Source organism: Pan troglodytes, chromosome 4 (assembly GCF_028858775.2).
Source record: "Pan troglodytes isolate AG18354 chromosome 4, NHGRI_mPanTro3-v2.0_pri, whole genome shotgun sequence".
Taxonomy (NCBI): domain Eukaryota; kingdom Metazoa; phylum Chordata; class Mammalia; order Primates; family Hominidae; genus Pan; species Pan troglodytes.
In genome coordinates, this window is record NC_072402.2 from 76,636,478 (window position 1) to 76,653,849 (window position 17,372).

Genomic DNA, 17,372 nt, shown 5'->3' on the forward strand with positions numbered 1-17,372 from the left:
ACGAACAGCCCTTTCTTACTAGGTTGTGAGGTCTAATTTGATAAAGCTTGGCAGGTACTAGTATTAATACAATGCTTAAAATTTAGTGAACACATTCTAAATGTTAGCTATTCATTTTTTGAAATTATTTTATTATTAGGAAGGACTTTACAGATTATTCTCTATCAAAATGTCTTGCAATTTCTATGTATGAAATCTTTAAGAATTCAGTAAAATTTTAGTTCTTTTTTCTTATATGCTTACATGATTGCTACCTCTTCTCTTCATGCCTTGCAAAAGGTAAAGCAGGACAGTATGCCACTGTCCTCAGGGGCTTGTCACATTTTGGAATTCAGGTTACCTGGTTGGTTCGCCAACTCAGCTCTTAGGTACCTTTAAAAAATATTATGATGGTTTTTTTTTTTTTCATTTTTCGAGTGGGAGTAATAGTCTCTTGCAGTAGTCTGTGTCCTAAACTGAACTCTCTCATACCTGAAATCTTTAAATATGTGAATAACGATTATGTTTGGAAGATTTAAATTTAATTATTGGTGGAAAATTGTTGACTTAATCATTCACTTCTAATTCTGGTTCTTTTGATTTTTCATAATTAGGATTTTGAGTTGTCTCCTGGTTTTTATTATTTTGCACATATCTGAGTAAAAATACAGATACGTGAAGTTAGATAAAATTTCCAATTGGAACCTAATGATTCATCAGACTCAGATATTTAAGTTAACAGTATTTGAGAATGATGAATCATTAGGTTCCAGTCAGAAATTTTTCATTCAGTTTCAGAATCTTTGGTTTTGACAAAATTGTTGTCAGTGTTTTGTTTGTGTTCTGATCACTTGGTACCCATTCTCTCTCTCTCTCTCTCAAAACATTTGGAATTCTTCAAACTACAAAATTATCTTAACCTCTGAAGTTCCATCAAAGGGTATTTGGCCTGAAAAACTATTATCAGCCATAAAGTACTCAGGAAACAGTACTTTAGTCAGTAACATTAGTCAGTAACATTAACATGCTAATTGTGAAACCATTATAAAGGCATTTGAAAGTAATATTGAATAATATTTTGATGATTGGAAAAAGATTGAATTGGATTTTAAATGTTTAAGACTTTCAGAACTGGTGTTTTGAAGGGTACGATATGCCCACACATCGGGCACTAAAATCTGGTAGTTTTGATGAATTGCCATTTTGATTTCGAGTATAATCAAGTTTTGCTACTGTGGTGCTTAATCACATGGAACTGAATTTTTATTTACCTCCCCATTTTAGTATCACCATCATCATCATTATCATCATTATCATCCCCTTTCTTCTCCTTCTTCCCTAAACCTTGCAACTCATCACTTGAATGTTGGCACAAGGTTAAAGATATGGACTTTGAAACTATTATTTTCTCAAGTTAGAAAAACCCCAATTTTTATCTCCAATTTCATGGGATCACTGGTCCTAACCTGTGTCATAATAAGGCAATATAGTTCAGCCTCAACAGAAATAGATGGTATGGTAAACAGAATAATAAACCCCTAAGAATATCTATGCTCTTATCTCTGGAACCAGTAAAAATGATGAAATTATTCAGGCAGGCCCAGTGTAATCAGATGAGCCCTGTAAAACAAATTTCAAGCGTGAGAAGAATTTGACAAGCCATTGCTGCTTCTAAAATATTCAGGACCACAGACACACACACACACACACACACACACACACACACGCAGAGAGAGAAGTGTGTGAGGAGATAGATATGTTAATTTGTTTGACTATGGTGATTATTTCACTGTATATGTACAGTATATCAAAACATCACTGTTGTGCACTTTAAATATATACAATTTAAAAACATATACAGAGCCACATGCAAAGACTGGGGAGAGGCCTCTAGAGCTAAGGTTAAATGCCAGCTGTCAGCTTGCAGGGGAACAGGGATCTCAGTCCTATAACCATAAAGAACTGAGTTTTGGCTTGGCTAGGTGGATCATGCCTGAAATCTCAGTGCTTTGGGAGGCCAAGGTGAGAGGATCACTTGAAGCCAGGTATTTGAGTCCAGCCTGGGCAACATAGCAAGACCCTGTCTCTACAAAAAAAATTTTTTTTTTAAATTAGCCAGGCGTGGTGGTGTGCACCTATAGTCCTAGCTATCTGGAAGCTGAGGTGGGAGGATCAATTGAGCCCGGGAGCTCAAGGTTATGTTGAGCCATGATCATGCCGCTGCCCTCCGGCCTGGGCGACAGTGTGAGACCCTGCCAGTAGCCTGAATGAGATTAGAAATGGATTCTTCTTCAGAGAAAGATGCAAACCTGCTGACACCTTGATTTTAAACTTGTGTGACCCTAAGCAGAGAACTAAGTTGAACTATGCTATGTTTGAACTTCTGACCTACAGAAGCTATAAGATATTAATAATAAATGGATGTTGTTTAAAGTCACTAAGTTTGTAGTAATTTGTTACAACAGTGGTAAGATACTAACACATGAAGTGTGGGAAGGTATGTAACCAAATCATTTATTACTAGAATAAAGGATCCATAATTCTCTTTCTTCATCTACAACCCTTTAAAGTGCTGACTATGAATCAGACTGAAAAACAGAGTGCCATAGTAAAAAAATTAATAGCTAGTGTCAGGTTTATAACTGATTTTGTTGTTTGCTTATTATGCCCATAATCTTACCACCTAAAGACTATTGATGTTTTAATATATTTCATTGTTACCTTACTCTTTTCTATGCTTATGTAAAAATATGTGCCAAATTTTCAATTGCTGTTAGGGTAATTTTCTGATATTATTAAATAATCTTAACAAACATTATTTCTTATACTACAATAATATTTCATCATTTGGCTCTGCCATGCTTTATTTAGCATTGCTTTGGTAATCTCTAATATTTAGTCTTTTTTTCGTATGATTGTCATATTCCTTGCACTGGACAATTTCAGGTCTAGTTCAAGTCATAAAAGGATTTTCAGTTAATTATGTTATATTTAAACTCACATCGATTGGGTTTTTTTAAAGAAAAAAAACCCTAGATCTCGAAGATGGTTTTGTTATCAGCACATTCTGCATTGAGCTTTCAGCCAACTACTTAATCTATGCTTAGCTTAAAAATAAGATTTGGCTGGGCGCTGTGGCGCATGCCTGTAATTGCAGCACTTTGGGAGCTGAGGCAGGTGGATCACTTGAGCGCAGGAGTTCGAGACCAGCCCAGGCAACATGGCAAAACCTTGTCTAATTTTTAGAACATAAGATTTGACTTTGTTGTCGTATAAGTTGTTTCATAGAATATGAAATTTGAAAATTTGAGTAGTATTTGGTAATGTTCAGAGTTTTAAGCCTTTTGAGTTGTAATAAGTATTTGTTAAATCAGTTTACCATTACACGAGTTTTACATTGCCTTTGAAGTCGTCAGTAATAGAAAAATAGTGTATGTACTAAACTACACAGTATTTTTTATTATTTCAACAAATATTTCTTGATACTACTGTATGCCAGGTACTAACTACATCAGACAACTGGAATATAGTATGGAATAAAATAGTCAAGTCTCTGCTCTCATAGAGTCTCTGGGGTAAGGGGAGAGGTGTGGAGAGACAATAAATATAAAGAATGTGTATTATATCCGATGAATAAATGCATTGAAGGAAAATATAGCAGGATAAGAGGGTAGAGATTGATGAAAGAAGTTCAATTTTAGATAATTAAGAAAAATGAAAATATTGACAGTTGAAATGGAAACTGTTTACCAATATAAAAAATAGTGAAGAAAATTGTTCATTAAATGTGATTTTTCTATGTGATAGTTCATGTAGGAGTATTTTGTATATAAATTTAAATTTAACCATTTAAAGTACTTAAATTGTCTTTTCTATTATTCTAAATAGTTTTAGTTAAAGATATTTGTTGATTTGAAGTATTTCATTTGTTCTCCCTTATTTTGTTATTTGTTTATTTATTTTGAGACAGAATTTTGCTCTTGTTGCCCAGGCTTGAGTGTAATGGCACGATATCGGCTTACTGCAACCTCTGCCTTCCAGGTTCAAGCGATTCTCCTGCCTCACCCTCCCGAGTAGCTGTGATTACAGGCACCCGCTACCACACCTGGCTAATTTTTGTATTTTTAGTAGAGATGGGGTTTCACCATGTTGGCCCAGGCTGGTCATGAACTCCTGACCTCAGGTGATCCGCCTGCCTTAGCCTCCCAAAGTGCTAGGATTACAGGTGTGAGCCACTGCCCCTTATTTTATTTTGTTGGGTTGCATCACACTCTTGATTCTCTGTGTTAGGATATTAATCAATTCCTTGAAATATTGTAGTATGTAGATAAACAAAAGTCTAACATTGATTTTACAAAGGAGAAAAAGTTCATATTGCCTTTGATTAGTAAATTTTTTAAGTATAGAGAGACATCAAATTTTTCAATTTTAAAATAGAGACTTTAAATCTCTATACTCTAACTTTTTTGAGTAGAGAGATATCAAGTAAACTATTCGCTGATGACTGTATCATAAAATTAAGAATGTTTTCAAATGTATGACTTCAATAGTCATTGATAAATTTTCTGCATATAAAATAGTAGAAAAATTAAAAATGAGAATTTATCAAAGTAAGTTTAAAGATTTATGTAGATAAATGGAAGTGATAAATATATTTTGTAAAGCAGTGAGTAAGAATTTCATGAAAGTTGAGTTAGGCGAAATTAACACAAAAGAAAAATACTATTTCAAAAAACAAAAGGTTACTTTTAAATGGTCTCTTTCCATTTTTTCCTTCCTCTCTTTTAGAAAATCTTAAATTATAGAGGATGAATAATCTTAGTAAAATGTATTTTACTAAGTATCTAATTTCCTAGGATTTAGTTAACAGCTTATTTGCATAAACTATTCTGTTAGGACTTATAATATTAAGAAACAAACTCCAGATGACACTGTATTAAAACTGTTGACATCTAAAATAAGAACTTCTTAATTTGTAATATTGTAAGAACTAATAATTTTTGTTAAGTTTTTGAAAATACAAGGTACGTGAAATTTTTTAAGTGTGCTTTAAAAATAAAATATAAGTACTTGAGGATAGGAATTACCCTTTTAATCTTATTCATATTCCAATGTGAAGCATGACATTTCTCCAAAGAGTTGATTAATGTATTAATGTACTAATAAATATTCAGATGAAATTTCCAAATGTCATTTCCTGTGTTAATGATGCATTTTAACCTTCTTTTTACTTTATAGATATGGTCCAGACCTGTACATGAATAACTTTGGTTAGTCAGAGTGAACTATTCAATAATGAGTGGTGCAGCTTTGGGACTTGAGATTGTTTTTGTCTTTTTTCTGGCATTATTTCTACTTCATCGATATGGAGACTTTAAGAAACAGCATAGACTTGTGATTATTGGAACACTGCTTGCTTGGTATCTCTGCTTTCTTATTGTCTTCATACTGCCTCTGGATGTTAGTACGGTAAGGAGTGAAATTTATTTTCACAATTTAAAAGACAAATTTTAATCATACAGCATGTTGGAAATAATGTTATTTCTTAAGACAGCTAAGTTATGTCAGTTTTGAATTAAAAGATTATATGGCCATTTGATCATTAAAAAGCATAGCCAAGGGCCGGGCGTGGTGGCTCACGCCTGTAATTCTAGCACTTTGGGAGGCCCAGGCTGGCGGATCACAAGGTCAGGAGATCGAGACTATCCTGGCTAACACGGTGAAACACCGTCTCTACTAAAAATACAAAAAAAATAGCCGGACGTGGTGGCGGACGCCTGTAGTCCCAGCTACTCGGGAGGCTGAGGCAGGAGAATGGCGTGAACCCGGGAGGCGGAGCTTGCAGTAAGCCGACATCGCGCCACTGCACTCCAGCCTGGGCGACAGAGTGAGACTCTGTCTCACAAAAAAAAAAAAAAAAAAAAGAATAAAGCATAGCCAAGAAGGTAAGTTTAGATAGATAGATTTATAAACTCTGATGTCCTTTAAGTACTTGGTAACCTTTTGATTCTCATTTTTAAACCATACATTCGTTGCTTTAGACAATATACAACCGGTGCAAGCATGCTGCTGCAAATTCAAGCCCTCCTGAGAATAGCAACATTACAGGATTGTACGCAACTGCTAACCCTGTTCCAAGGTATTTCGTTTTTTAAAAAAAATATATAAATATTGTAGGGGACACATTGTTTAAAAATTGAAAGTTTTTACCATCCAGACTTTATATTTATGTAAATTATCCTCATTCTCTACTAATTCTCCCCACCTCTATTCTTTCCTAGTAGACTTTTCATTACATCATATTCTAATTAAATCTAATTTTTAATATTTATTGGTCCACAAAGCCCTTCAGTAGACGGTAGTGAGAAACTTGAAGAAGTCCTGATTTTTTAGTCCTGGTTCTTCTTTACCAAGTATGTAATTTCTAAAACCTGTTTTTCCTCTCAGCCTATCTCAGATTTAAAAACGTGGGATGTATTTTCACTTTTGCCTAATTTACAAGGCTATAATAAAGACAAGTATTTCTGAACTTATGGTATTCCTTTCATATTGCACATCCTTCAAAAGCATTATAGATTTACATAAAAAATTAATAAAGTTCAAATTGTCCAAAGATTATATTGAATTCATATCAAACTTTTAAGTAAAAAGCTTATATATGTTGACTATAGCCTTTATGAATGCTTTCAGTAGTATTTGCATGCTTCTTTATGCATATTTTTAAAAAATCTAACTTCAGAAAAGGTAAATTTAAAATGCAGGTGTTACTTCCATTTGAAGCACTATTAAAAAAACTGGATAAAGATCAGCAGCAGCTACAGATTGTTGCAAGTTCTTGGGTTATCCTTCTAGCTTAGGAATATGGCTACATGGCAGAATTTATGATCAGAGACTCATCATGTCTTCAAAAATTTAAACAGAATTATGTATAGTTGCTAGCATGCATCTCCATAGAAGCTATGTTATAGTGAGTGATTTAATTAGCATTACAATTTTCAGGAATTAATTACCTAATGTTTTCCCCTCCCAACCCCTATAACCTGAAAAAAAAAAAACCCAACCTATAAATGGATTGTGTATTTTAAAGGTAATCATTAGAAATTTTATTTCATAATACATTTGCTTTTAATGATTGTTGCACTTTTAGTCTATTAGTTGAACATTAAGTTTTCTTTTTATCCAATGACTAAAAATACACTGAAAGTTGAAAACTTAAATGACATTTTCAGAACAATCTATTTTGTTGCTTTTGTGTGTTTTTTTAGTTTGGCAGTCAGCTTTGAATTTTAAAATTTCTTTGAAATTTTATGGGTTATTGATTATTAGAGTCAGTAATTTAAAATCTGAATGTAAATTAACTTGGCCACATGCAAATTAATTGTATAATTCATTTAAGTAGTCATTTATGATCAGTTGGCTTTAACTTTTTATTCAACAGCCAGCATCCTTGTTTCAAGCCATGGAGTTACATTCCTGATGGAATCATGCCAATTTTCTGGAGGGTAGTGTATTGGACGTCACAATTTTTAACATGGTAAGTTACAGTAAATGATAAAATTTTTAAAATTTTGGCTAAAGGAATAAAATGTTGTTTTTCAATCAATATAGTTTGGAATTTATTTATGTGTCATATGTATTCTGAATCTTTCTACCCATTATTTTTATCTTTCTGCTGTGCTCCAAACTCATAGTTATCCACTGTCTACTAAGCATCTCTTAGATCTGCAAACAACTGCACTCTAAAACTGGAGGCACTGAACATTGCAAGAGAAAAATTACATAGCAGAGTAGTGCTTTTGTAAAGTCATGTCTATTAAATTCAACTGGGCTCTCAACATTGCCAGACTTTCCTTCTTTGTTTTTTTTAGTTTGCTTTCTTTCCATTTTCTACAAGAAATATTTCCATTCACTTCAAACTTCTGTCCTCTTTATGGCTTTCTCTCTTGTACTCCCTAACAACAACAACAAAATTATCTTTACTCTTAGCCTCTTAGCAGATGACTACTTTCCATCCAGCAGTTAAAACAGGAGTCATCAGACGGCAGCTCTTTCAGCTTCTCACCAACAAATCTACATACCTACCCATCTTTTTTTCTTTCCCCTCCAAAGATGGAAGAGTCATGCTTGTTAAAGCCAATACTTCTGTCACAGGATCCTTAGGGGTGTTGTTTTGCCAGCTGGAAACCTCTATGGCCAGTAGCACCTTTGCCTGAATTTTACTCAGGCCTGCTGGGCTTATTCTGCTTACTCAGCCTGGCAGGTTGCACTTAGCTCATGCTCCTGGCTCTGATCTCATGACTCCCAAGGGCGAGCCAGGCATGGAGTGGTGAGGGGTGTGTGAGTGAGTGAGTGTGGGATCCAGCCACTGAGCACAGCCAGACACGCTGGCTGCTGTGGCAGGGTGGGCAGCTCCAGGCATCGGCACAGGCGTCGGCTCTGTGCAAGCCTGTGGCTGGGTCAGATGCACTGCAAGCAGCTTCTGCTGTGGGCACCTGCATCTGGATGAGAGGAATGTGGTGGTACCCAGAAGCTTGGAGATGCCAGAAACCTCAGAGCTCCAAAGAGGGTGTCACAGCCCTGGCTTGGGGAGCCCCTAGATCTGGGCTCCTGGAAGGGCCACAGCTCTTCTCTTCTCGTCACCTGCAACATGGCAAGTGGCAGGGCCATGTTTCAGCCCTGTTTGTGTTTCAGCTCCTTCAGTTCTGCCATTCAGCAGGTCCTGAGTTCTTGTCCTACATCCAGGAAGAATGAGGTATGCAGACAACTGGAGGGTGAGCAAGGTGAAGAGGTGCTTTATTGAGTGATGGTACAACTCTCAGGAGACCCAAAGTGGATAGCTCCTTTCTGCAGGCAGGTTGTCCTGACAAGTATAGCTCTCAGTGGAGAGGAGCCCCAGAGTGGGTAGCTCCTATCTGCAGGCAGGTTATCCCAATCGCCTGTGCAGCCCCCAGTAGAGAGGAGACCTGAAGTAGATAGCTCCTATCTGTAGTCAGGTTGTCCTGTCATCTACCTAAGTGGGGCTGAGTCTGGGGTTTTTATGGGCTTCAGAGAGGAGGAAGTGTGCACTGATTGGGCCATAGGCAGACCTGGATAAAGCACCCTAAGTTCTCACTCTGGTCCACAGAGCTGATGGCCTGGCCTCCATGCTTCAGGCTGTCCCTGGCTTGAAGGTGGGGCTTCACCGGGGACCTGCCCGCTTCTGCCCAGGAGCCTATCTGCCTCCTGCCACCATCAATCATGTCATTTATGGCACCCAGGCTGTTCATGCCAACCAGTGCCTGCAGGCCCATGCTGAGCTGCCCTCAGCCCCACTGTCAGCCTCCCTTCTGTGCTTGTTGATGTCCAAAGTCCAGAGTGGGCTGAGGCAGCAGGGGGCTGGTGTCAGTGCTGCCCTGAGCGTGTGTGCACACCCAGCTAGGTTACAACAGTGCCTGGATTCAGTCACAACTTTTCTCCAAAATCAGAGCAGGTGTCAGGAGCAGGTACGTCCAAGCCTGTAGGGGTATGGGGGCTTTCTGGGTCCCCGAAAGTGCAGGGATGCCTGGGTCCACAGCCACAGCTGGGCAGCTGCAGCTATGCCCAGAGCAGGGCTCCTGCCCCGCCAACTCGGAAGGGGGTGGAGCGCCCACCTCTTCCCAGCTCCTGCTAGCTCCATGGAGTGCACAGTCCCCGCCAGTCCTCCCACACTGCGGCCAGCAACTTTGCTGGGGGCCACTCCAGACAAGCTGCTGCTGCCATCACTTCATCCTAAAATATGGATCCATCCCCTTCAGCTCTTGTTACATACTTGTAGCTTTCAATTTCAACGAAGCATGCACATTTCTCTCATCTTTTGAAAAGAAAACAAACAAAAAGGAAAGTCTCTCAATTCAGATTCCTTTCCAGCTTCTGCCTTGTTGATCTGATCACAACTAAATTTTTTTAGAAACTTTTTAAAATTGAAGCATAAGTTCGTACCGAAAAATGCATAGATTGTGTTTAGTTTGACTTTTTTCAAAGTGAATACACCCATACACCAGCACTCAGATGATGTTATAGAACATTAGCAATGCCCCCAGAAGCCTCACTCACGCTTCCCTGTGTAGTCATCCCTCACTCCCCAGAAGTAACCATGATTCTGACTTCCGTCACCATATATTAGTTTTTGCCTGTTTATGAACTTTATAAGCATAGAATTATACATTGTGAACTTTTTTGCATCTCTCTTTGCTCACATATTTGAGAAATTCATCTATGCTGTGCTGTATGTATCAGTATTCTGTTCTTTTCCATTTCTGTAACATACCCCATTATATGTATATGCCATAGTTTATCCTACCCAGCCAAACTTCTTAAATAAATTCTCTATATTTGATATCTCCACTTGCTTATTGTTTACTTATTTCTTAACCATAGTACTCTGCTTTCTATTCTCACTCCTCCACTTATACATACAGGTTCTTAATTTACTTCACCTCTTGGCGGCATTTGATTCTCTCTCTCCACTTTAACTTTCCTCTCCTAGTTCCTAATCCATATGCTCCTTGGTTTTCTTCCTTGCCCCACTATTGTTCTGTCTCAGTCTCTTTTGCTGGTCTACCCTCCTTCTGTTCTCTACCTCTCTTAAAAGTTGATATTTCTCAGAGTTCTGTCTCAGTTCTTTCCTTCACATTCTCCATACTCATTCTTACAGTTGAGTATCTACTGATGTTATTTCACTGCCATTGATACAGTGATGACTTCGGAAGCTATCCATATTTTTAGTCCGCTCTCCTGAACCCTGAAGCTGGGTTTGTGTGCAGCTCCTCTTGGATGTCTCCTAGGTACTACTTCAAAGTCAGTATGCTGTCAACTGACCTTCTCCCTTTTTGCTTCTTACCACCATCATCACCCTTCCCCCTCCCAACTAGTTCCAATTTTGTTCCCCTTTTATCCATTCTCCATGTGAAGCCTTAGGAAACTAAAATTTGATCAAAAATGTTTTCTTTGAATGTAGTCCAGACTCTTCATAAAGGCTTTAAAGACCCATTTGCTTTCCCTAAAATTTTATATTACAAAAATACTCAGTCATCTATTATAGTTATTAAGTATTCATGATTACTTATAAACATTTATTAATGAGAAGAACTATTCATTAAAATTGAGATTCACATATTTCTGGCACTTTGAGATTATACAGACATATCAATTATTTGGGTTTTTAATCATATTTTTTCTATCCATCTAGGATTCTCTTACCTTTTATGCAGTCATATGCAAGATCAGGAGGGTTTTCCATCACTGGAAAGATCAAAACTGCACTAATTGAGAATGCAATCTACTATGGCACCTATTTGCTGATTTTTGGAGCATTTTTAATTTATGTAGCTGTAAACCCACATTTACATTTAGAATGGTAAGAAAAGTAGTCCTCTTAACATTGCTTTAATGTATGTTTGCATTTTAAAAAAATCATTTTTAATTTCATATGTGCAGGTAAAAAGACATTTCATTGAGAAATATATTGTTACCTATTTTATGGATTTCCCCAAAAGAATATGTGAATAATCCATATTACTAAGAAAGAAAATACGGAATGACATCTTTAAATATAGATTTTAGGCAAAAGATTAATGATTAGTCTAATGGCTATATATTAAAAGTAATAACCCTTATGATTTTTGGATAGAATTTCAAAATTTTTATGATAAAATAACTGGTTTTATTTTTCATTGGAACTTGTGATTTTTTTTGTTTTGATTATAATTTGAAGGCATATTTGTTCTTAATGTTACCTTGGATTTAGATATTTCAATAAAATTGAAATCTGTTTTATACTTATGATTTGTAATATATGTGAAGGTCTACATCTGAAAATTTAGGAATAGATCAGCAGTGCTAGGTCTCACTATTGTATTCCTGAGATTTGCTAGGTCAGCAACACAGGTTAATTTGAAACATTTTCAAACTTCTTTTGTTTAATATAGAATAAGAAATCACCTAATGAAAAATGTTTCCTTTGGGAAAATATATACATATTATTGCCATGAATTCTTCTAGATGCTAATTTTAACTGCAATAGAAATAGTGTCTCCTGTGTTAAAGTCTATTTATGCAGTCACATTTTATCTTTCCATTAAAATATACATATTATCTGTTGTTTCCCTTTCTTAGGAACCAGCTTCAGACAATTGGGATAGCTGCTGCAAATACATGGGGTCTGTTTCTTCTTGTGTTGTTGTTGGGGTATGGCTTGGTGGAAATTCCTCGATCATACTGGAATGGAGCAAAAAGGGGTTATCTACTTATGAAAACGTATTTTAAGGCAGCCAAACTGATGACAGAGAAAGCAGATGCAGAAGAGAATTTGGAAGATGCCATGGAGGTAAGCAAGTTTGAACCTTATAAGCAATAGTCACTAAGTCATATGTATCCCCTTTTAGTCACTTTTGGTTTGTTGTTGTTGTTAGTGCATTGATGGGCTTCAGACTGCAAAACTGGTGTTGTGCAATCCTTCAGGATGTCTCATCCAGGATGACTTTTTAGCAGTTCAGCCTCATGATGTGTCTTGTCCATCTTCTGTCTGACAGAGATTCATGGAAAATATATTCAATAGTGCAGGGCTACGCCTATTATTTTGAGGTAACTTTTAATAGTACCCTCTTTAATTTTCAAAAGTCTCCCAGATTAAATGATAAATTGTATGGTTACCCTAACATAGTAGAACTGAGAATAATGACCAGAGGACACTTATTTCCGAAAGGTTAACCTAAGGTAATCCCACCAATTCTGGAAACCTCTTTAAAGAACAATTTGCATGGGAGTTTGTATTGGTAAGTTTTGTTTCCTATCTGTAATCTTAATAAGACACTTCATTTTACTTGATGACTTAACCCAGTTTCACAAAGTTGTTGAAAGTATAACTTTCAATACTGTACATAAAAATATACAACAAATTATAAAATTTTTCTGTGTTAAATAAAAATTTTGTTATGGATTTAAAGAGATTATTGTAGTCACCTCACATTTTTGCTTCCCAGGGAAAATATGCTACTCAGCTGATGATACTCTCCAAATTAAAACTCCTGTTGAAGGCTTTTCATTCATGTTAGAATAAACTCCAAAATGTTTTAATGCAGCCTACAGAAAAATAATTTGGCCTATGTTCAGCTCTCCAGCTGTATCCCAAGCCTCTATTTTCTTGCACTGGTCATCTTTGGTTTCTCGAACTTGCTAATGTTGATGAAATAATAAACAATTCTATAGACTTAATATTTACCTAACACTCAACTTTCGTTCCTCAAACTTAGTAATGGTGATAATTATAGTAAACAATTATATAGACTTACTGTTTGCCTAAGAGGGACTTTCTAAGCACTATACATATATTTAATTCTCATGACTTTATGATAGAGATTTTTGTAAATCCCCATTCTATAAATGAAGAATATGAGGCACAGAGAGATTAAGTAACTTTCTCATGTCTACATGGCTAGGAAGTGATAAGAGCCAGGCAGTCTTGCCTTAAACAGGGACTGACAAACTTTTCTGTAAAGGGCCAGATAGTAAATATTTTAGGCTTTGTGTGCAATGTCATTTCTATTGCAACTACTCTGTCATTGTAGGATGAAAGCAGCCATAGCCAGTAAATAAATGAATGAGAGTGGGTGTGTTCTAGTATGAGAACAAGTAGTGGACTGAATTGATCTGGCTTGATGACCATATGCTTAATTATTACACACATTGTCTTTCTTTTCTATCTTTGAGCATGCTATTCCCAAACTATTAGAATGCTCTTTTCAGCACTCTCTTCAGCTAATTCCTATTTCATTTTCAAGTCTTAACATAAATGATAATTCTTCAGGGAAGCTTTATTAGCTTCCTAGGACTGCTGTAACAAAACTACTACAAACTGGGTGGCTTAAACAATAGAAAATATTGGCTCACAGTTCTGGGGACTAACGTTCAAGATTAAGGTATCTGCAGGGTTGGTTCCTTCTGAGGGTTCTAGGGAAAATCTGTTCCATGTTTGTCTTCTAGCTTCTGGTGGTCTGCGATCTTTGGCATTCCTTGACTTGTAGACCCCTGCCTTCATCTTCACATGGTGTTCTCCCTGCGTGCCTGTGTCCAAACTTCATTGTTTTGTAAGGACACCAGTCATATTGGATTAGAGTTCATCCCACTGCAGTATAACCTCATCTTAACTTAGCTAATTAAATCTGCAACAACCCTATTCCAAATAAGATCACATGTTAAGATACTGGAGGTTAGGTTTCAGGGGACACAATTCAACCCATAACATCTTCCCTGATTGTCCAGACTCTTAAACACTCAGCAACCATTTTTTAAATGAATGAATAAATGAACAAATGAATGTATACTGTGATTCGAAAATTTTACGTTGGCTTTGCAGCATTTATTCTCTACAAAATGTAAGAACTACGCAGAAAATATTGATTTAAATGTAGGAGTGAGTCTGTAAATAGTATTATTTAAATTGAAATGATTAAATTTCCTGTTATATTCAACATTCCTATGATGAATGTTATTACATCTTTTGAAAGAAGATTATTTATATTTGATAAATTTTACATTTATATTTGAAATTTTGAATTTTTGAAAAAATTGAAAACTGATATTTCAATAAGATACTTATATTTGATAAAAGAAATTAATTTAAGTTTAAATTTGATAGCGTTCCATCCAAAAGTTGGTATTAAATTCAGTTGTTTCAGATTTGAGGAATTTGGATTTCACTAATTTATTCAACATTCCTGCAAAAAAAATAAACCCAGCTATTATTTGAGTTATGGATTTTCCGTAGAGGAAGCTTTGCTGTCTGAATAAAATAGATTTTGTTGTTGTTATTTTAAAATAGGAGCCCTCTGCTTAGAAATAGGATGTGGAAAATTAAGGACCAGCATTGGACTTCTCTGCTATTTTAGTATAGTATTCTTAAGTTTTAAGCTGTGTAAAAAAGTTTAGATAAGAAACTGCTCTTTAAAAATGGATGTTTTGAAAATAGCAGTAAGTACACATAGATAGCAGGAGAACTCTGAACCTCTTTCCATCAAAAACAATGCATGATTTCTCAGGTATGAATTTCTTTTTTGTTTGTTTCTCTGGGGTTTTAAAAAATTTTCGTACATGCTCTTCACCTCAAGCATTTATTTTTCTTTATGTTACAAACAATCCAATTATATTCATTTAGTTATTTTAAAATGTACAATTACATTATTGACTGTAGTCACCCTGTTCTATCAAATACTGGATATTATTCACTCTAACTATATTTTTGTATCCATTAACCATTCCCACTTCCCACCCTCCCCTCTACCCATAACCCCTCCCAGCCCCATAAATAAGTGGGAACATGTGAAGTTTGTCTTTCTGTGCCTGGCTTATTTCACTTAACATAGTGACCTCTAACTCCACCCATATTATTGCAAATGACTGGATCTCATTCTTTTTAATGGCTGAATAGTACTCTGTTGTGTATATGTACCACATTTTCTTTATCCATTCATACGTTGATGGATACTTAGGTTGCTTCCAAATCTTGGCTATTGTGAGTACTGCTGCAATAAACATGGGAGTGCAGACATTTCTTTGATATAGTGATTTCCTTGTTTTGGTTATATACCTAGCAGTGGAATTGCTGAAACACATGGTAGCTTTTTTTTTTTTTAAATTTTTTTGAGGGGCCTCCAAACTGTTCTCCATAGTAGTTGTACTAATTTACATTACATTATTGTCTGTCTTTTGGATAAAACCCATTTTAACTGGGGTGAGATGATATCTCATTGTAGCTTTGATTTACATCTTTTTGATGATCAGTGATTCAAAAATCAGTAGCATTTCTATATGTCAACAGCAAACAATCTGAAAAAGAAACCCCATTTACAATTGCTATAACACAAATAAAATATCAAGGAATTAGCCAAATAAGTGAAAGATCTCTGCAATGAAAACTATAAAATGCCTGTTTTTGCCTGTTTGCCATTTGTATGTCTTTTTTTTTTTTTTGAGAAATTCAAATCTTTTGCCCATTTTTAATCAGATTATTACATTTTTTTTTTCTCATGGAGTTGTTTGAATTCCTTATATATTCTGGTTATTAACCTCTTGTCAGAAAGATAGTTTACAAATATTTTCTCCTATTCTGTGGGTTATGTCTTCATTTTCTTGATAGTTTCCTTTGCTGTGCAGAAGCTTTTTAACTTGATGTGATCCCATTTGTTCACTTTTGCTTAGATTGCCTGTGCTTGTAGGTTATTACTAAATAAATCTTTGCCCAGTCCAATATCCTGGAGAGTTTCTCCAATGCTTTCTTGTATTAGTTTCATAATTTGAGTTCTTAGATTTAAGTCTTTAAATCATTTTGATTTGATTTTTATATATGGGGAGATAACTGGTCTAGTTTCATTCTTCTGCATATATCCAGTTTTCCAGTTTTCCTGGCACCATTTATTGAAGAGACTATCCTTTCCTCATTGTATGTTCTAGGAGCCCTTGTCAAAAATGAGTTCACTGTAGATATATGGATTTATTTTGGGGTTCTCTATTCTGTACCATTGGTCTGTTTTTATCCTAACACCATGCTGTTTTGTTTATCACTTTATTATGTAGTTTAAAGGCAGATAATGTGATTCCTCCAGTTTTGCACTTTTTGCTCAAGATAGTTTTGGCAGTTGAGGCTGTTTTGTGGTTCCATATAAATTTTAGGATTGCTTTTTCTATTTCTGTTAAGAATGTCATTGGTATTTTGATAGAGATTGCATCGAAATTGTAGATTGCTTTGGGTAGTATGGACATTTTAACAATATTGATTCTTCCAATCCATGAAAATGGAATACCTTTTTATTTTTTGTGTCCTCTTCAATTCCTTGCATCAGTGTTTTATAGTTTTCATTGTAGAGATCTTTCACTTATTTGGCTAATTCCTTGGTATTTTATTTGTGTTATAGCAATTGTAAATGGGATTTCTTTTTCAAATTGTTCATGGTTGACATATAGAAATGCCACTGATTTTTGAATGTTGATTTTGTGTACTGCAGCTTTACAGAATTTGTGTATCACTTCTAATAGTTTTTTGGTGGAGTTTTTAGGTTTTTCCAAATGTGAGATTTATCATCTGAAAACAGGATAATTTGACTTCTTTCTTTCCAATTTTGATGCCCTTTATATCTTTCTCTTGTCTGATTGCTTTACCTAGGACTTCCAGTACTATATTGAATAACAGTGGTGAAAGTGGGCATCCTTGTCTTGTTACGGATCTTAAAGGAAAGGCTTTCAATTTTTCCCCATTCAGTATGATAGTAGCTGTGGGTCTGTCATATATGACTTTTATAGTGTTGAGGTATGTTCCCTGTATATTCAGGGTTTTTTAGGGTTTTTATCATAAAGGGATGCCGAATTTTATCAATGCTTTCCCA

The 17,372-nt window shown here is 35.6% G+C and overlaps 1 protein-coding gene and 1 non-coding gene across 3 annotated transcripts in view; both read left to right on the forward strand.

Moving 5' to 3' along the window:
* Positions 1-17,372, forward strand: part of LMBRD2 (LMBR1 domain containing 2) — a 53,376-nt gene that overhangs the window by 3,304 nt on the left and 32,700 nt on the right. The window contains exons 2-6 of one of the 2 annotated variants that reach the window (XM_527193.8): positions 5,218-5,448; positions 6,021-6,118; positions 7,418-7,513; positions 11,186-11,353; positions 12,112-12,322. In XM_527193.8, the coding sequence (XP_527193.2) occupies positions 5,275-5,448; positions 6,021-6,118; positions 7,418-7,513; positions 11,186-11,353; positions 12,112-12,322 (747 nt within the window). In that variant the 5' untranslated portion in view covers positions 5,218-5,274. Of the gene's footprint in view, positions 1-5,217; positions 5,449-6,020; positions 6,119-7,417; positions 7,514-11,185; positions 11,354-12,111; positions 12,323-17,372 lie in introns of those variants that run through there. The other variant, XM_016953421.4, reaches the window with a different exon arrangement.
* Positions 666-761, forward strand: MIR580 (microRNA mir-580). The gene has a single exon (NR_035920.1). It is a non-coding gene; the product is annotated as a microRNA mir-580 (primary transcript).